Genomic DNA, 21669 nt, shown 5'->3' with positions numbered 1-21669 from the left:
TTCTCTGACTACCTGAGTCAAGGTCACACCTCCGTCACTTCACAGGGCAATTAAAATTTTCTTCACTTGATATTTTATTATTACTTATTTGTGGATTATCCATCTCCTCTATTACAACGTAAGCTTCATGAGAGACAAGATTGTGCCTAGCTCACAGACCACTCTATTCCTAGAGCTTAGAAGGTCATGCAGAGACGGGAGCTTATTAAGTAGTTGCTGAATTGATGTGTTCACGATGTTCGGAAAGCTATTTAACCTTTTAGGACTTCAGTTTCCTCATATCAACCCTGATTCAAGGTTGTTTCACAATGAAATGAAATGACCCATGTAAAGTGCCTCAATACATGGAAACTAGACTCACAGTTAATATACAGGATAATTGATGTGGATTGTAATGTGTTTTATTAATGCCCAAATCAGGTCAGCAACCTTAACAGTTCCCTCCTAACCATGCGTACACTGGAGCATTTCCTACCAAGAGCAGTACCACCCCCTAAACTGCACTGAGTCCCCAAGGATCTGACTTCACCCTACCTTCCATTGCTTCTCCCTTTTCCCTGTTCCTTTCAGACTGACATTTGACTTAGGGCCTGCCAGGCTTCTATTTTGTTCCCTTCATAAGAAGCCGTTTACATGTCTTTCCCTTGGTTTCATAGGGTGTACCCCGGGGCAAGTAGGCCCCTTCCCTGGGACCCAACATGGGTCCTAACTCCCTTCCCAGCACCTCAGCCTCTCACTTGTCTGGGAGACGGCCATTCTCAGTTCCCACGCCAGGGACTTAGACCCCGAGTTCCCCTGTGGTGTTTCACGTTTCTATCACTTGACATTCAAAAACTCCTGTAGAAACTCTCAATTATTTAGTCAGTGAAAAATGGATTACATGACATTACATATTAGTAAATATTCATATACACAGATCACATTTTGATTTTCAAAGAAACCACATAGCACTTCAATAAAGCTATAGACTAATGACATATTTTTTAAGCTTTAAGTTAGAGAAAAGCCACTTAAAGCTGCTGGGCACTAAAATATTTAATAAGAGCCCATATCAAAAAATAAATCTGTTGGCAAAGTTGCTTTATTCCATCAAAATGTGTCTTACACTAGAATAAATTAGCTTAAGTCCAATAAATTTTGAATTTAGAAAAGAAGTGCTGATTCAAAGAATCTTAAAAGTAACTACACTGAGAGAAAGGAAGGAATACAAATTTTTTGAAGGGAAATCCCATTTCGTTTAAGCAGTTTTCTTAGGAAGGAAAGCCTGCAGCTCTATTATTTATTTTATTTTATTTTTGATCTGATAATCCTTTTATATAGTTGAAAAATCAAGAAGTTATCAAACTTATACAATAATAAGTCACCTTGTTCCCACTCAACCACTAGTTATTTGTGTTTATACTTTGGATTTCTTTATGTAAATACAAATACCATGCATGTTTTTAGTTTTTCCAATTTTCCACAAAACACATTATACAAAACCAGTATTCTATATGCTGGTCTATAATTCTCCTTTAATCACTTTAGAATCACCATATCGTTACATAGATATGTATCTTACTTATTCTTTTTAGAGGGGCTTCGTGTTCAATATTTGGCTTTGCATTACCAGCACACAGGTATTGGACAGAGGGTGGCTTTTGGTTTCCTGCTAGCACACACAGATGCTGTGAGGACTAACTTTGTTCACAGATCTTTTCTCTTCTGGAGGCAACTGTTAGTTATATCACCCAAGGAGAAATGCTGACCCAAAGGTAAACGCCTCTCTAACCCTGGTAGCTGTTGCCAGATTCCCCTCTGTAGAGGTTGTATCCTTTTGTCCTTTAACCAGCCATGTGTAAATGTTCCTGTGTCCCTACAGCCTCACCAAAAGAGCAGCTGTTCAGTTAGTTCTTGGTTTTCACACTTCTGATAGAAATGTTATCTGAGAACTGCTCACGTCCTTTGATTTTCATGCTTGCAGGTTTTAGCAAACAGTGAGCATTCATTCCTGTGAAACAGAAGTGTGAAGGAGTGGTGCATTTCTAAGGTGAGCATCTCTATGTTTCATTTTATGAAGGTGGGATGAGATGCTCGCTGTTCCAGCGTCAGCCAGGTCAAGAATGGAAGTTGCTGTTAGAAGCTTGGGACCATAAATGTGGAAAACAGTTGTCCTTAAAAGTCTATCCAGTCTTTTTTCTTTAGATCCAACAGTGTCTTGAAATCATTTCCCCTGTTGAGTTCTTTCAGTGCTCAGATAGAAGAATATTACATATTTAACTGTCAAACAATAATTGTTTACTGAATTTGGATAAATTATTTCCTAGCTTTTTCACTCTATGCCAAAACACTTACTTGAGCAAGGTTCCCCATCAATGCGGTATCCCGTCCTTCCAAATCCAGCCACGACATTATTTTGTAAGACTGTGTTGGTCCCTCTATTTATCTAGTATAGTGACAAAATGCTTTGGGTCAGGCTCTTTTACAATTATGCAGTGAGAATAAATATGCAACACGCATAGGAAAACTATGAATACACTTTCAGTGGGAAATTTTTAATTTATTATTTACTCATTCAAATGAATTACAAATAAAGTATTCACATTAGCTTAGGTCCTTGGTATAAAATCAATCACTGGACTTCTTTGGAAAATGCATTGAAGAAGTTATTTCTAGTTTCAGTTACAAAATCCATTGGATGTACAACCCATAGACCAAATTCCAGTATTGTAGCAAGGTTACAAAGATTTTATCATTCTTTTTGGTTACATTCTGTTACCAACTCAATTTATTTAAAACAAGACAACTAAGGCAATTAGAGTAGACCATAAGATTCCTTTGAGGCACTCACTACTTTAAATAAAATGTACTATAATAAAAAACTGGGTAGCACAAGCATTAGGTAATTACTAAGCAATTTTATTTTACGAGTCAAATCAAAGTGACTTGACTTGAAAATGAAAACTACAGAGCACAGAAGGTTTAGTTCTTGCCTATGCTGTCCACAAAGCAGTTAAAACCTCAATTATTTAAAGCATAATAAACACCCTTATTTTTAAGGATTATGATAAAATAGAGTTACATGGAATTCATAAAGTACTCTTTATTTGAAAAGATACAAATAAATTTAAAGATTTGGAATTGACATTTTATTATATTCTATCATCTATAAATAAATGAAAAGAGAACATTATTACATAATAAATATATACTAAATTCCAGGCTTTCACATTTTACTGCAAGGTGATTATTAACAGTTGTACAAAATCAAAACCCAGTCCTTATCCCATCTGTCAGACAGCTATTTGTAATTATTTTTCATTCCTACAGCATAGATAAATAAAATAAGACAAGTGGAAGGTGTATTTTTCCCAAATTCTTTCTCTGCACTATTTTCTTGTTTGTAATCTCATTCTGCACCTAAATAAAGCCCTACGGTAATTGAAGAAACTTCATGGAAAACAAGAAGAGTTCAATAGCTATGTTGGATAAGAATAAAGAACCCTGTGTATAGAATCATAGAGATTTTAGATGAGAAAGGGGTTGTAAAGATTCTATAGTCTATTATTCCAGTTTCCCACATGAGGAAGGAAACTAAATTCGGAGTTATGTAGTAACATAACTCAATTTATTGAGGCAAGGCACTTGGTCAGTCAGCAGCACAGCGAGACCCTGAACAGGAACTTGAAAGCACTAATTGATGTCAGAGAAGCAAGGAAATAGAGAACTTTTTAAACTAATGAGCATCAACACAAAGAAAAATTAATGTGGAACGCACATTATCTTTTAAGAAAGTTCATTCAGCCCTAGCTGGAGTAGCTCAATGGATTGAGCACGGGCCTGTGAACCACACGATTGTGGTTCGATTCCCAGTCAGGGCACATGCCTGGGTTGCAGGCCAGTTCCCAGCAGGGGACACACCAGAGGCAACCATACATTGATGTTTCTCTCCCTCTCTCCATCCCTTCCCCTCTGAAGATAAATAAATAAAAAATATTAAAAAAAAGAAAGTTCATTCACCCTTTTAATTAGCTCATTTATTAGTTTATCAATCTTACTAAGGAAGAAATAGTTTTCAATAATCTCTTTAGATTTATAATTTCTACAGAAATTGGCATCTTCAATAAGGAAATCATAACTTTGTATAATTAGAATCATAAATGTGTTTGCGTTACCTCAATTGCTGCATGCCAGAGAGTTGAACTCAAATCTTTTCTGTTCTGGTAGGTTCCTGGCCAAACCGAAAGTGCGACCAAGTTTCCCCGGACTCTGTTGGCGTCCCCCCATATTCTTATGCCTGAAAAAATCCCCCCGATACATATGCATTTGTAATAAGTACTACGGGTGTCTTTCTGTTTTTCCCCATGAAGTCAATTTTCTAGTTTGAGCCTGGTAAGCGAACCCCTGAAACTTTAAATCGAGCCCTCTGCACTCTTTGATAGTGAAACTTCACTTAATCGACCACCTGACTTAGGGTTTCCTGGGTGCTTGTTAAATATGTGGTTTCACAGGGCGCCACCTCAGGTTTTAACAAATACACAAATACATTTTCTACATATTAAATAAGGTCGTATCACACTTTTTACTCATATTTAAGAAAGAGTAACCCCCTATGATTGAATATAACTTTTATCAAATAATAACCTTTATTTGTGAATAATCTTTGTAATTGATATGTAAGCAGTGTTTTAAAAGTCATAGTGATTTGAACTATTGGTATTAGGTAACTCACATAAGATCATGGTTTGGTAAATAATTCTTCTTGTGCTATAGTGTCCTATATGGTATCCATAGCCACAATTACTACTTAAATGTAAAGTAAGTCCAATTAAATTAAGTCCAATTAAAATTAAATACCCGGTTCCTCAGTCACACTAGGCATATTTTGAGTACCCAATGAACACACATGGTTTAATAATTCCCATATATGCACAGATAAAACCATTTCCATTCTCAAAGAAAGATGAATTAGAGAGCATGGCCCTAAGAGTTTACAGATAAGACTTAGAAAGATATGTTCAGACCAAAATATTACTGCGTTACCTTCCCCCACTGTAAAGTGAATGATGTTATCATCAATGTCCACTCCGTCTGTGCCAAACACACCGATTGCTGGGGAAAAGCCATGGTGAAAAGCACAGCCTCGGATGTAAGAGGCGCTGTGTTCTTGAATCTGTAAAACATTGGGACTCAATGGATACTTTAAAAATAAAGTATATTCAAAGAAAAAACTCAAAGTAGGTGATTTTCAGGAAGTACATCTTAATAAATAAAATAATCAGTTTACATTTTATAAAAAAAGAAGATTTTTCAGCAGGTCGTTTAATCCCAGGAACTTTCTGCATATCTTGAATTTGTGATTAAATCAAGCAAGAGAAGGATGCTTACTTTAAATGCAGGAAAAAAAGTCTCCAGTGATTTTCTATGCATTTATATTTCTGTCATTACCTATATAATGCTAAGGTACTAAAATTTATTTTTGCAGAATAATTTACTATATGATAAACAGAAATTTATTCTTTAACTTCAAAAGACGACACCCTCGGCAAGGGGTTATGATTCAAATGTCTATTGGAACCAGTCAGTGGGTAGGTTAGGGGTTGAAATTTCAAACCTACAAGGTTACATTTTCTTTCCATAAGAAATAAGCTTTCATTTTTCTTAAATCAACAGCCCTTTCAAGATATTTATTTTTCCACTTTTGAGAATGGCATGAATATACAGGCATAGATATTTTTCATTTGAAAAATTTAAGCAATACTCAGTTTGCTTAATAGAAACTGTTTGGAAATATGTTTGATTATTGTAAAATAAAGGGGAGACATAAGTACTATTATAGAGCATCAATCCTTTCACCTTCTTGCTCCTTTTTCTATATTTTTATTTAACTTACCTTAAATAAACACATTAATTGTTAGAATTAAATGCTGCTGAAAGTCTAAAAAAGTAACAAACTATAGAAATGATCCCTGAAACTATGGTCTTTATAAGTCTAAAACAGTTCATGGGAACTATATCTAAGAAAGTTCTATTACATTAAATTACATTCTTAGTAGTTCAAAGATCTGGTTATTTAATACAGATAAATGAAAGGCAAATCAAAATCCAAATATTTTACATTGAGCACGTGCACAAACTAACAATACAGCACCAACCTGCCCCAGGTTGAGGAATGAGACAGCGTGCCGGGGGTCAGAGCTCTCCCTGAAGCTGCTCTGACCACTGTGATAAAATTCCACATCACTTATTCTTGCATTTCCTGTGGGAGGGAGACAGTTACATTTCCTTTTGCTTGAAAAAGAATTAAAAAAATTTTAAAAGCTACAAAATTGTATTTTCCCAATTGCAAATTTGTTTTCAATTGCTTCATGGATACCTCAATAGCTTTCCTTTGCTCCTTTAATGTAAATGAGGCAGTACTTCTGAATATTTTCCCACTGTCCCCCAGATCCTTCTGAGACATTTTCCCTAATAGTTTCCCCTCCTCATGAGATTTTAATACCACAGACATATTAGATATCTATTAATTGTATGGTGGTCCTTTGGAGGGCTACAAACCACTGCAAACCTGAGGGCACTTTCATCCCCCCAGGGCCAGAGTCGCCCCCTCGGTGGTAACACTGTCCCTGTCGAGAAGGCACAGCATAAGGCACAGGATATAATCCACCTGACATTTCCCTTTTGATGTACCAAACAGCTTTGAAGGGCATTATCTTTATATAATCTCTTCTAGAATACACATTGCCAACTACCTGCTCATCAGTGTGTCGTAAGTAGGCCACAGCTGACAAAAGCCAATTTTGGAGATTAGTAGCAACAGCAATAACAACCCGTGAGAGACTGCTCTAGGCCAAGTGCTGTACTAGCTGCTTAGTGGGCAATGTGTGGTTTAATTCTCACACAGCATCCTGAGTTGGGAACTTGTGTTACTCCTACCTTCTATGTAAGAAAACGGCGGCACAGAGATTCGTGGCTGACGAAAAGAAAACAGTTGAATATCTTTCTGGGATCTAAAACTGATACCTAATACAATGCATTAGAGAACAGTTATTCTGTGCTAGAAGGAAAAAGCTTGTCTCGAAATCTGTGAACCAACGATTAGATGTATGGTGGTGAACATAAGATTAGTAAGATAAAGGCAGAGGAGAAATGGCAACTACAACCACCAAGGCCTAAAAGCCATAGGTGTTTTTTTCTTTACTTACATCACAAAACTATCTATAAAAGCAAAGAAAGTTTGTCACAGGAATAGGGACCATTGTGGGACTTTACGTGAAACAGATAGGCATTAGTATTCAGGATCAATTTCACCCCTCTACTATTCTGTTTCTTTATCTTTAAAAGAGGAGTAATATTAAAATAACTATGCATGGTGTCAGGTGGGTACTACATTTCTCAGGCGGATCAGTTAGTAAGTTGTAGAAATGTCTGTACTCTGTTGCAGACCTGAAACTGATTGTCAATTGTAATGAAAAAACAACAAAAAAAAAAGAGGGGGACAATTTTATGCCATAGAACTATGAGAATTAAATGAGATAATATGTGTAAAATGCTTAACACAGTGCCTGGAATGCCAGATCACGACCATCAAGTTTCATTACCATCACCAGTTAAGCTTTTGTTGGCAGACTGTGACCAACAGGTAGAAGTTATAGTGGAATAGCTGCTTACTCAGTATAAAGACTTTCTAAAATTAGAGCCGTTGCAAAATGGAATAGCCAGGATTGTGAGCAAGTAAGAACTTGCTGAAACACTTCAAGTCTAGAATAGACGATAACTCCTGGTACCCAGATCAGGCAATCGAAGTACCAGCTTCCAATGAAAAGAACCAGGGTTACTTGGAGGAAGAACTTATTCCCAGTCTCAGAAAAACAAAGTACATCATGTACTTGCCATATCAGAAAGTGAAAAAGTTAAAAAAAAAATCTAGTCAAAGGAGGACTTGGGTATCAATATGAAAAGGTTCGGAAGGTCAACAAGGGGGCAATTTCTGCATCAATGAGGCCAGATTTTAAACAAAGAACATAATCAATATGTTTAAATCCATGGATCTCAAAATGGTACTAATAACAAGACAAAGCAAATAAAAGTCTTTGTCACCTTTGGAAGGTGCTTAGGAACAGACTCATTATTTTGAAAACTAGTTAATGAAGAGAAAGAATCAAGCATTTTTCTTCCATTTCCTATACAGACTGTCCTTCATGGCAGTCAAATAGTAGATTGGAAAAGCTTCTCTTTATAAAAGTACCTTGGATTATAAAGGACGGGGAAATGGTGGAATTAAAATGCCGCCATTTTAAACCTCAGTGATCTAACCCAGACAATGGCCGTTCGTGGCTGCTCACACACAAAGGAGAACTGGCCATTCATTACCTGCCTACTGATAGAAAAACACACCGCCAACTACGAAGAATTCGTACCTAAAAACCGAATCTGCATCTGATCAGTTTTCTGGTCCTGCACAGAAAATGTAATGGAGACAGGAAAGACTTAAGTTTTAGGGATACAATTGCTAAGTCCCAGACTTTTGGGAACACTATAAGGAAAACGACCCAGCTCCTTTTACCAATAAAATGCAAGGAACTAGAAACAAACCACAGAGATTTAAGATTCCTAACCAATTGAACATGGACCTTATTTAGATCCTGAATTGAATCAAGAGAGTACAAAGGAAGGAGGGAAGGAAAGAAAGAGAAGGGAAGCGAGGGAAGGGGAAGGGAAGAGGAGAGGAGGGAAAAGAATCAATAAACTGGAAGAATTTGGACAATCATTTGATGATAAGGAACTATTACTAACATTTTTAAGTCTGATACTGCTGGTTTTAAAGAAATCTTTTGAGTCCCATACTAAAATACTTCTAGATTAAATATGTGGCTGCTTCATTCATAGCAGCCAAGATATGGAAATAACCTGAGAGTCCGTCCACAGGAAAATGAGACAAAAGATGTAGTTTATGTCAACAGTGGAATATTATTTAGCTACGAGAAAGGAGAAACTCTGCTATTGTGACAATGCGGATGGACCTCGAAGGCATTACTGTGAAATGAGCCGGACAGAGAAAGACGAACACTGCGTGATGTCACCTACCTGTGGAGTCTAGAAAAACTGAATTTGTAAAAGTAGACAGTACAGTGATAGTTTCCAGGGGCTGGGGAGAAGGACAGTTGGGGCGACGTTGGTTAAGGATATAAACTTGCAACTAAAAGATACATAAATCCTGGAGATCTAATGCATAGGGATTATAGACAACTATACTACATCATAAACTTCAAAGTTACTAAGAGACTAAGTCTTAATTGTTCTCACCACAAAAAAGAAATAATTATGTGACAGGATAGAGGTGTTAATTAATGTATCAACACACTGAACACCTTAAACAAATGAAATGTGATGTGTTAATTATACCTCACTAAGAATATACGTGGCTGCTTCACTGTAATCCCGTGATTTAAATAGTGTGGGTGGGCATATTGATGAAATAAGATTGCCCAAAGTTGTTAACTGTAGTAACTGGAGATGAGTACACTGAGATTCATTACACTATTTTCTATTTTTAGGACATTTTGAAATTTTACTTCAGAAATAACAGGTCCGTTGTGCTTGCTATAAAATGGTTTCTGTTTAGGTGAGAGGCTGGGCTAGCCATTGTCTGAGGTCATTGTTAATTGGATAATGCTAACTGTATGAAGATAAAATACGTAGAATAATGTTAGGGATGTGCACCTGGGTTATGTAATCCCACTCAAAGCTTTATTTTTCTAAGTGTTAAAAACATGACTTCAGGCCCAAAGTACAGTCACTGATGCTAAGCCACACATCGACGAACTAAAATGTGTTTTAACTATAGTTTTGGCTCCCCCAGGAATGGAATGTTAAATCAGTCTATCAGGACTGGCCTGATCGACATCAGGGGTAATCTGTCTGATAAACTCCTTCCATCCCCCTCAAGGAGAGTAAACTTGCATTAACCAATTCTTTTTTTTAATATAGTATAAATACTTTATTCCTCTTTTCTTCTACCTATAAAATCTTCCATTCTGTAGAGTCCTTCAGAACTCCTTTTTACCCACTAGAGTTACTGGAGAAAGCCAGTAAGATCTTTGAAGTTTACTCAGTGGAATTTTACTTAACACACAAGATTCTATAGCAGAAATTATTTAAGGACCGAGTAGACATAGAAGAGACTATAGTTCATTTTGGAGAGGAAATTGAAATTGTACTAACCTTTAAATGTCATCATATTTTCAGTGAATGAGCTGACCAGGACACGTGCCCCAAAAGATTCCTCGAACCAGCCTGGGTAGTCTTCACCAAGTATTTTGATGTTCCTGCTCAGTACCCCAACATCAGCTGCTAACGTGTAGCTCTGACCTGTTCCAGGAATGTGGTATCTCTCAGCTGCATCAGAAAGACATCTAGATTATTACCAATGCTGAAAAATATCTGTCTTTATAAGTTTCTTTGCAGTTCACAAGCTATATAACTTTCTGTTATGCCAAAAGTCAATACAAATGCATGAACTGATCAGTTTTATGCTTTAACATACATAGATGGCAGACTGATAGTATGATAGCTTTTCATTTATTAAATGAAATTTAATTAAAAGTATTTCTTCTATTAACACCAAAAAGATGATCATAATCAGCAATTACAAAGTTATTGTTTCATGAGATGCTTGTAATCCCTTTATACATAAAAACACTGTTGTAAGGCAAGTTGAGAAGCTTCTTGCAATTTTTTAAACATTATTTTTGTTTACACTATTACAGTTTTCCCTAGTTTTCCTTTACCCAGTTCAACCTAGCCCTCACCCCCTCCTTTTCCTCTGGCCATCACCACACTTTCTTCTGTGTCTATGGGTTATGCATATGTGTTCTTTGACTAATTCTGTCACCTTCTTTCAAATAGTCCTCCCCTCTCTTACACGCTTTGACAGCTGTCAGTCTGTTCCATGTATCCCTGCCTTGGGTTCCACTTCGTCTGTCAGTTTATTTTGTTCATTAGACTCTAGATATAAGTGAGATCATATGGTACTTGTCTTTCACTGACTGGCTTATTTCAATTAGCATAGACTTAATAGTCTCCAGACCTATGCATGCTGTCCCAAAAGGTAAGAGCTCCTTCTTTTTTATTGCTCGGTAGTCTCCCATTGTGTAAATGTACCACAGCTTTTCTACCCACTCATCTCCGATGGGCACATAGAATATATGCACCATATGTACCTGACAGCTTTATTTACAAGAACCAAGATCTAGAAATAGCCCAAGTGCCACCAGTAGATGAGTGGATAAAAAAGCTTCTTGTAATTTTAATAGGTGAGGAAATGAGGCAGAGAAGTAAGAGAATTTGCCCAAGACCATGTGGGGAATCAACAATACATAGATATTATCTCTCCTGACCCCTAAACCTTGGTTTGTTCTACTTTTCCTGTGACATATTTTGTGATCAACCACAATTTTTTAAAGCAAACACAGTGCGTACATTTACGTCTTAATGATTTTTGTAAAACATAACCTAAATTGCATTCCACATTTCTAGGAATCTTCCTCAAAACTTTAAGACAAGCAGGTACATTTCAGACAGAGAGAAATGTTTGGTAGTTTAAAGAAAAGACTCCATAGTGCCAAACTTGAAAATCTTTTTGTTTTACAATGAACAAATCCTTTTCCTTTTGGTTTGAAGAAAAATACATAATGTAGAATGATAGACTCCTATGCTTCTATCAAAATGCTGTTTTAAAAAGCTCTTTTAAGTTCCTTTCTCGCGCAGGTCACGTGTGCACCAGGCTCTCACACAGTCCACAGTGGGAGTTCTCATGAGCACGGGAGCACCTGAGCGGGTTCCCTAACATCCCACTCCAGTCTGCTCCCACGGCCTGGGGTTCCCACGAGGGTAGCATGTCCTACGGGAAAGGCTGAGGTGCAGGAAAGGCCCTGATCCTACAGGCTGAAATTTGGCCTTCCGTTGACTTTAATTCTTTCTTTCCTGGAGAATTCTGGTTTTACCATTTGGCCATAGTTTGTTTAAGTGCAGCTACAACTGAGGAATGTGTCAGTGAAACCAATCAGGACAAAGATGCTCTCAGATCAAGGGTTTTCACATTTTAGTGTGTACAATGTGTCATCTAGAAAAGCCTGCCTAAAACAGGAAGTGCCGCAATACCCCAGAGATAGCAATGCAGAAGATCTTTGCTGACTATTTGCTGAATGAATGAATGAAGGCCTACCGCAGGGACACTTCATAGTCAACATAGAAATCGTAACGGACTATAGAAATGATCCCTGAAAGTATAGCTAGAAGTATATCCTAAGAACCCTGAAGCACCAATCCAAAAGAACCTATGCACCCCGATGTTCATAGCAGCACAATTTACAATAGCCAAGAGTTGGAAGCAACCTAAATGCCCATTGGTCGATGACTGGATCAAAAAACTATGGTACATTTACACAATGGAATTCTATGCTGCAGAAAGGAAGAAGGAGCTCCTACCCTTTGCAACATCATGGATGGAGCTGGAAAGCATTATGCTGAGCGAAATAAGCCAGGCAGTGAAAGACAAATACCATATGATATCACCTTTAACAGGAATGTAAACAACAAAACAAACAAGCAAGCAAAATGTAACCAAAGACAGTGAAATACAGAACGTGCTGACAGGGTCCAGAGGGTAGAGGGGAGAGAAGCACAGAGTAAAAGGGGATGGACTCACATGAATAAGTATGAAAGACACATGGACAATAACTAAGATGGGGGGCGGAGATGGGAGGGGGGTGGGGAGCACTGGGGGATGGAGGGCTGGGAATACAAGAAAGAAAACTGTACTTGAACAAAAGTTAAATAAATTTAAAAAATAAATAAAAAATTAAAAAAAAAGAAATCGTAGCACCCCTTGGGTACCAGAGCCAATCAGTGAAATGCTCTTCCAAAACATTTGTGAGAAGTTTCATCAGATAATTTTAATTACAGAGGAAAGCACTAAAATGTGGATACTTTAAGACCCTTTAATTATATACCTATTTGGTTAAAGAACAACCACTTACCACGGTGAGTGTAGGAAAGGGTAGCATTGAGAATGAGAATTTTGTGATCATGCAGGATTTTAACGATGCTTCTGGTTTCTGTCTGGTGGAAATCATAGCCTGTGGTTGTTATCACAATCTCTTCTCCCACCTTAGAAAAATTCAGGTGCCAAATTCAAGAATAATTTTAAAAACAGGCTTATATTTCTTAACGACTATTTAACCACTCTAATTTAATTTATACCTGATTAGAATCATGATACTATCAAAGAGAAAAAATATTTATGTCTCTAAAATAAATATGTCCTTGTCTGATATTAAGAATTCTAAATTTTGAATTATTTCAGCATTTCTTTAAATTTTACCAAGATTTAGTCATTTAATCAAATCATGGGCTATACATTTGAAAAAAAATTAAATATATAAAGAAATCATATTTTTATTAAAAGTCGATCAGAACAATGTTCTTTAAGACTTAAAGAAAATTCCCAGGATTAAAAAAACATAATTAACTATCATCACTTGATACCCCTGAAAGATGGGAAAGAAAAACTGAAAGAGCAACACCAGGTTTTAGAATCTGTGTATTGAATATGACAGGCTCCTTCTTGTCATCCAAGTCTCTGCTCCAACATATCTGTAGGGGAGAGAAAATAATTTTTTCCTCTACCCTGGTAAGTTCTAGGCTGGGGCCCCTGTAACAAACAACATTAACAAGAGAAAAGCATATACATTTATTTAATGTAAGTTTTGTGTGACATGGGAGTCTTCATAAGGACATGAAGATAGGAAGAAGCTGTTAAACCTGAGTGTTTCTGTGCCAGGTCTGATGAAGAGCGGAGAGTAATAGGAAAATGTGAGGGGCTGGAGTTCAGTGTAATAAACTGGGAGATTAGCAAGACTGGTTCCTTCAAGTTTCCCTGTGTCCCTTTGTCTTCAGAGATAAGGATGGTCTTCTCCTTGGGTACAGTGAGGGCAACTCACAAGTGAAGAGTTTATGACTTGCTCCAGGGGAAACTACAAAGTCCTTCCAGCACAGGCTGTTTTCTCAAATTCCTTCATCTTAAAATATTCAAGGTTTTGGGATAGCAAGTCATAAATTTAACATTTTGGGGTAGTGTATCCTGAACCCCATCACCCCACTAAGAGATGCCTTCTCTGGCCACCCTATTTAACGTTATCTGCCACCCTCTACCGTGGCAGGCTGTCTCTCTCACACTACCTGTTTTATTTGCTTCTTCATGCAAATCATAATCTGAAAGTCACACACATTTATTTGTTCATTTAGGATCTGCTTCTTCCACCCCAATGTAATTTCCACTAGAGTTTGATGGTTCTTCACAACTGAATCCTCTGTCTGGAAAATGACTGACACTTGGTTAAATATTCATTGGATAATTAATATACAGAAAATATTAATTGGATAAATAATAAAAATATTAGACAAATAATAGAGATACTGAAATTATTTCATTGCCTTCTAAAAATCACACCCCAACTATCACAAATCAGAACGTCTTATACATCGATTATGATATCTCCCAATCAATCTTCCTTTCACTTACCAATTTTAAATGACATTAAGAGCACTGACCCCTTTTGATGATTTGTTTTGCTTTACTCAGACGAAGCCTCTCTTGGTTTTGTGACTCAAGAACTCATTCTCAGTGAAAGGGAACTGGCTGAGATCTGAGAGCATAGAAAAGGCATCCATCCATTTCACGGACCCTTTGGCATTCAAAAGAGTATTTGTAAAAGGTGTGAGTGCAGGGCACATGCACACCTGTGAGTACAATGGGGATGGGAAATGCCACCACTCGACTCACCAAAATCACTCATCTAACACAGGTATTGTTGGAATATCAATGATTATCAGGATTTGTTTTCTTTCCAAATGTTTAACATGTAAAAATCACAATTAGAAGTAAAGAGAGAACCAAGATAACAATAAAATGTATTTAATTTTTTGTTTTGCAGAAATTTGTAATAAATATTTTTACCCCAGAGCATTCACATTTCCCCTTCATAACTAATATATACATGATTCTTTTGATATATTCTGAGGGGGTCTTTGAGACCACAGTTTTTAAATGTATGCTATCAGGTCAGCTTTTTGAGTGTAAGGTAATTGCACGAATATACATTTCTCATCTGGTTAGTCATATGAGAAATAAATGTCCGTATAAAGAATAAAGAAGAAACGTTTTCAAGTTGACCAATTGTGTGTATTCACTTTCTACCCCTTAGTATTTCCTCTACCTGCCAATCCACAGCATCCGCCAGAGTCAGCACTCTGGAGCCCGCCTCTGCGGTTTCTGAGAGCTTAGTCTTGTATATCGAACGCGGAATTCCATGAAGATCTAGTTCACCAAACACCCCTGCAGGGGAAAAACACACTCCTATTTACTCGCCACACACGCTGTTAGGTGCTGATATAAATCACTGATATATTTTAATGAGCAATTGAGCACTTTAGAATGAATGAAATCAATTGGGGGTATCTGCTCAGGGCTTGGGTCCTTTGATTCACTTCTAGAAATCTGGTCTGTAGCTATTAAAGCCAGCACACAAGGATATATGAATAAAGATGCTTCCTTCAATAATATTTGAAAATTTTAGAAAACTAGAATTAATCAAATTTTACTTCAATGGAGTGATGGAATAAATTTAAATATACTAATACCATCATGTAATATACTATAACAAGGAAGACTGTTATCTGTCAGTATTGGTCTGAAATGATATCCATAATATGTTAACTGAGAAAAGAAAACTGTATAGTAATATATTTAGTTTGACCATGTTTTTGCAAAAGGCACAATACTATATATATCTACATATAGTGAATATAGGCATGGATAAAAAACATGAAAAGACAAGTAAAACTTGCTAAGTAATCCTATCTAGTTTCCTCAAGAGGGGAGTACAATTAGAAAGACATATATTTTTTCCTGATGTTGAGCTATGTTGTTTGAAAGAAAAAATAAAGACATAAAAAGCAAAGAAAAAATATTAAGATTGAATTTATCTTCCTTGAGACTTTTTTTTAGATTTGAATTTGTCTGGGTAGAGCTAACTCAATCTCAAGCTATTTTTATTCCCTTATTTACTGATTGCCAATATTTTAGAAATTGTACCATAAAGCAATTACAGCACATGATTGTATGTCTTTTAAATAAATATGCAGTAATATTAATAAACACAGTTATTTACTGTGGCCAAACTGAACCTTTTCAGGTCCTTTGCTTTCTGGGCTCAAAGAGAAATAGAAACAGCCATACAAATGCAACTTGACAGTTAAAACTGTGGGTCAGGGGACTGTGTTGTCGGTTGCCCACTGATTATTAATTGTATCCATGAAATAATGTGTAGGAAAATTACCATTTAGGGAAAACTCACTAAAATATAAGCAGTTTATTGCTTATATAAAAGAAAGACTATGAAGAAAACCTGATTGGAGAATATGCAGATGGAGACATTTGTTAATGTTAGTTTTGTAATGAATTATATTTGGGTTTAAATTACGCACATCTATATCAATTTTAATGTGATATGACTCAATTTTTTAAATCTGTACCACTTTTATAATCCATTACTATGAATACATGTCTGTAAAAGCATCTGATACCATAACCTCATGAACTAATAACAATTCTTCAGTGCTATATGTTTTAAAGTATGTTTTTAAGCTGTTATAAATGACACTTTCAGTATCTGGAGACACGTACCTAAGACCTTCGATCCTTGATTTGGTCCTTCTGGAAAGGCCCACTCTGGAGTAGAGTGATTTCCTCTAAGAACAATCTGTAATTCGCCTTTAAAAGGCTTATCTTCCCAGCCAGCAATTAACCTACCTCCCTGCAGTGAAGCAGAAAATTGTTCATACTTAAAAGCTGAGCAGAAAAAATTTTCCCCATAAAAAAGGAATTAGGAAGACTGGAGGTCTTCTCTAGCAAAAATGAATAAACTCTGTTATACAAAGGACAGTATTACAACTGTAAGTGACCTTAATTTGATCCTTCCACTATGGTTAGGCAATTTAAATGATTTTTACAAGGTCAAATTCAACATCTACCTACTGTCAGAAATGGACCTAAAACCGAGACCTTTCAAGAACTAAACTAATGCTGTTTGAACAGATCACACTGGATTTTAAAATGATACGGCATACATAAAGTATACTCCTCTAATTACATCCAAGCTTTGTCATTTATGAGCCATCGCTGTTAATAATAATAGCTATTACTAAATGCTTGCTGATTTTATGTCAGGCATAACATGTAAGGATTTATGTATATTGTATCACCTAACCTTTATACTAAGCCCATGAATTGGAGCTACTCTCATTTTATAGGTAAGAAAACTGATGCTAAAAGTAGTCAAATTATTTACCCAAGGTTACCCAACTATTCAACAGTGAGGTAAGTATTCAATTGTAGCTTTAATTGACCTTGAAGCTCACACATGTAACCAAAATATCATATACTTTTAAAACATTAAAAGCTTTGTTTTACCCAGGAAAAGCTACTGCACACTTTTATTTTTGAATGGTGCTTATTAGCTTTTTGGTTAGGCCATTCTTTTTAATGGATGATAAAAAAGACTGGCAGAACAATTAAACTGATTCAACTGATACATGATCAAGGCCATCTGAAGTTTCTGAGAGAATGAAGTTATTGTTCTAAACAACTGAAATATTTTTATTAATCTGTTTGTTTTCTCAAATCCATGTATATTCATTCAAGAAATAGTTTGTTTTCTTTTTTTAAAAAAAGGTTTAAAATCTTTTAAATTTTTTTCTGGAACTTCTGGGGATCCTTTGTTGGATAGACCAAGCTGTGAGTTTAGCTGCACCTTATAATAACACAAGTACCCTATATGTAGGACTGGAAATGGGCAAACCTCACACTAAAAGTAGCATGATATTCTCTCCTTAAGGAATGTTTAGTCTACAATAGGAAGGAGAGAGGTGTAGACCTATATTAGGTTTACGTGAACTCACATTTCATGGGCTATAGCCAGCTGCACTTTTTATTCATATCAATTGAATATGCTTTCTTATCATTTTTCAGTAAGTTTCCAATATTTTAGAATTTAGTTAATAAATTATAAGGCCCTTACTCTTACCTGCACTGATATGTAGGTAGCATTCAAAACTAGTCGTCTGTAAGAAGACTCTGCAGTTTCCACATTATGTTTATCTTCCAATTCCAGGACCCCCCAAATAATGAGCCTTTCCATTGGTGGAATATCTGTGTCTGCTACAATCCATGTTCCTATAAAACGATACCTTAATATAAGAAATATGATCCATAATTTATAGCCTATCAATAAAGCATTGGCAACCTTACTAGTGAGTCCTGGTTTGGATGTGTGGGATGCCTTTTCCACACAATGACTGATTCTTGTCTCTCCCAGAAAATCCATATTCTTGATATTCAGACTTAAGTTCACATAGAAGCCAGAAGGCCAGGCCTGGTCTCCAGGATGTGATAACAGAACCCATCCACACACGTGTTCTTCCCTAAGGTGTGCTCCGTAAAGGTGGAATGCTCACTACGGTGCGGCATCTATCCTAATGCTGCATGAACACAGGCATTTCACTTCTTTACGTATTTACCTTCAGGAATAACCACATTCGCTCCTGGGTAAGGTACGGTGTAATTATTTTCCCGAGATGACTGCCAAAAAGAATCATTTGACCATAAGCTGAAAACAAAAGAAAAATAGTTCCATTAAGTATTATCCCTATATATTTCATGACTATCTTCTAAGGGTGTAGCATTACACTAGATGATTTGAGGATGATAAATGCAAATCAGTTTTTAATTTCATTAAGTAGGCAAGCTAATATATGAAGTTAGTAATATATCCAACTACCTATATAATAGTTTCTTTCTTCACTGAAGAAAACTTCCTTTTCATTCATAATCTGAATCACATTTTCTTCCACTAAACCATTATTGTGATACCTTGATTTTGCTGTTCTGGATGTGCTACCAAGAAGTTTTGTGATCTCAGGTAATTTACATAAGGTCATTGGACTCCCCCCTTAATTCAGAACATTGCATCTGAATCATTAGATTAAGAGGGCAATTGGTCTAATAAATCTGAGCTAATGTTCTGCGTGTCTGAGACTACCAGTAACATACATACATAATTTTCCATTTTTTCACCAAGGTGGTTATAAGGCTCAAGTGAAGTAATGAGAGTGGAAGTGCTTTGTGACCTATGGGACACTGTGCTGGTGGGGGACATTACTTCCTCACCCAGGAGCGATGTATTAAAAGCATTATGTTAAGTGCTACTGAAGGTAGTAACAATCAGAAGGTCTATATACTTGTATGTGGCTGGTCGCTTCCTGGGAATTGGGTTTCTTGATGGGGGGCGCACAGGAAAGCAGTCCTGGAGGACGCAGCAGTAAGCTTGGAAATTAATAATGACGTCTTTCACATCGGGATCCAAGGTGCCGGAAATGGGCTGGCTTTGAGGAAGGTCATTTCTCCCTGACACTGAAAGTCAAGCAAAGCAGTGTAAATTAACCTGATGACCAAAGTATTCAAATGTCAACAAAATCACGGCAATTTGAGTATATTCTTTAGATAGTAACTTGGTATGACTCAAATGCATGGAATATATATGGAGAAATTCTGACTAAATACACCTCTTATGGAGAAGCACATAGTCAAAATATCTTGGAAAGAAGATACCCACAAATAATTAAATACCAAAAATGCAAACAAAATATCTGACAGCTTCCATGGTACTCATTTCCTTTAATTCTGTGAAATTAATTTGGGGGCCATATTTAAATTAGAAGTGTTTGTGTTATCTCCAAACATAAAATGCAAGTTTTTAATTCAACTCAAGGCTATTTCCAGCATGAATTTTGTTTCCAGTCCTTTCATTCAACAAGCATTTTTTAAATCCTGCTATATATAGGGTACTGTATAACACTTTTTCCCATTGAGCAATTTTTCTCCTCCTTTAGATACAGCATGGGCTAAAATAAGCACTTCTGCCTAATGAATACACACCCAAGTAATACAGAGTACTAGTGTTTGGTTCGAGGTGCCAGTCCCCATTCTTGCTAGTATTCCAACTTAAGGGATTTGAAGAGCCATTCCTCATATCAATAACATTAAACATGTCAGGATTTTGAGTGAAGTTATGAGATATGATGACATAGTCTTCTTCCTATAAAAGTTTACAAAAAAGAAATTTGCTTTAAATCTTAATACCCTGCATAATATACATTTATTTTGATGACGCAGAATTAGCCCATATATTAAGACAAGTTTTGGCTTCAGTTCATCATGCACTTATATTTTATTAATATTTTATATGTCTACAGAAATAATGCTGTCACTAAGGCAATAAAAGTTTCTTTCTATATATTTACATGAATATATATATGTATATTTAGAAAAATACTGTATTTCTATAATGTTTAAAAACATTTAAAACAATGCAACAGTACTGTGGTTTTTGGTTTTCTGTTTTTTTTGTTTGTTTGTTTATTTTGGCTGCACATATGTGGTATGAGAATCTGGATGGAAGAGACGAAACACCAATTCAGGTCACTGGTTTCCGTTAGAGATAGAGAGTGAGGAACAGATCAGGGCAAGCCATAAACCAAACAGGGAACTTCCACTTTATCTAAAATACTTATTTTTAAAAAAATATCAAAAGTATATATTCACAGAATGTTAGATTCAGGTAGAGATGGGTGATGCGCACAATAGAACTTGGCCTATTTTCTATAATTTTCGGTGTTTGATACATTTAATAAAACAAATTATAAAGCCCTTAATTGGTGCCTGAAACATCATAAGCATGCAATACATGTTGGTTGCTACCATGATAATAATAACTGAGCACAAGTTCACTGCTATGGGAATATGGTGAGAAGATTGCTTACTGCTGACTCTTACATAAGGATGCTCCATCTGGCTTGCCTGAGATTTACAGTGGGCCATGGAGCAGGTGCAGGGCTTGAACAGGTCAATATGTGAGGCAAGGGTGTTCTGGGCCAAGCAACTGGTGTAAGGACCAGGCTGTGCCCTGTGGCGGAATGACATTCGATCTTAATTATTAGAAGATGAGCTTTATAGCTCTTTGCTTACCTTAAATCCATAGAACGTTGATGTGTATGATATGTTGGTTATGTGATCCACCCCTTTAAAATACCAATTAATGTGCTTTGCGTTTGGAATCAGAGCCATCCATCCAGACATATGAGTCAGTCGTTTCTTCTGAAAGGGGACAATGCTTGTGCCTGAGGGAAAACAGAAAACGAACCAGTCATAGCAATCTCGACCTCTAGAAAACTCCTCCTCCTCCATGGGCAAATGCAGATGTAAATTACTGGTCTAGTCTGTGGAAGTCTCTAGCAACCCCAGCATAGCATTTCATTGTTTATGTTCTAAATGTTACTATTTAACACTACACTTCACTGAAACATAAGATGGTTTCCCAGTCAGGATTTTTTCTTTCCCTATATTCCTTAGGGAAAGAAAAAATGGAAGCATAATGATTATGACTACCATGACAGAAATGCTTAAATATATTCATTCAGTCCTTTAAATGCCATTGATCTAAAATATAATTCCATTTCTACCCTTAAGAACTAAATTCTTCAGAATCACTGATTTGCAATGCATGCGAACAT

At 36.4% G+C, this 21669-nt stretch overlaps 1 protein-coding gene across 2 annotated transcripts in view; it reads right to left on the bottom strand.

Annotated features, from left to right (window-relative positions):
- PKHD1L1 (PKHD1 like 1) overlaps positions 1-21669 on the bottom strand; it is a 142280-nt gene that overhangs the window by 28146 nt on the left and 92465 nt on the right. For both annotated transcript variants that reach the window (XM_037048406.1, XM_037048408.1), the window contains exons 51-63: positions 21125-21276; positions 20036-20195; positions 19339-19510; positions 18619-18707; positions 18126-18274; positions 16727-16856; positions 15258-15376; positions 13020-13149; positions 10204-10377; positions 6135-6238; positions 5023-5152; positions 4155-4276; positions 2335-2425 (exon numbers count right to left, since the gene is read on the bottom strand). In XM_037048406.1, coding sequence (XP_036904301.1) covers positions 2335-2425; positions 4155-4276; positions 5023-5152; positions 6135-6238; positions 10204-10377; positions 13020-13149; positions 15258-15376; positions 16727-16856; positions 18126-18274; positions 18619-18707; positions 19339-19510; positions 20036-20195; positions 21125-21276 — 1722 coding nt within the window. The remainder of the gene's footprint in view (positions 1-2334; positions 2426-4154; positions 4277-5022; positions 5153-6134; positions 6239-10203; positions 10378-13019; positions 13150-15257; positions 15377-16726; positions 16857-18125; positions 18275-18618; positions 18708-19338; positions 19511-20035; positions 20196-21124; positions 21277-21669) is intronic.

Source organism: Sturnira hondurensis, unplaced genomic scaffold, assembly GCF_014824575.4.
Source record: "Sturnira hondurensis isolate 20B ecotype Veracruz unplaced genomic scaffold, ASM1482457v3 Scaffold0006413, whole genome shotgun sequence".
In the NCBI taxonomy this organism is placed as follows: Eukaryota; Metazoa; Chordata; class Mammalia; order Chiroptera; family Phyllostomidae; genus Sturnira; species Sturnira hondurensis.
Note: the sequence above shows the minus strand (reverse complement) of the source record. Positions and strands in the feature narration are given on the sequence as shown.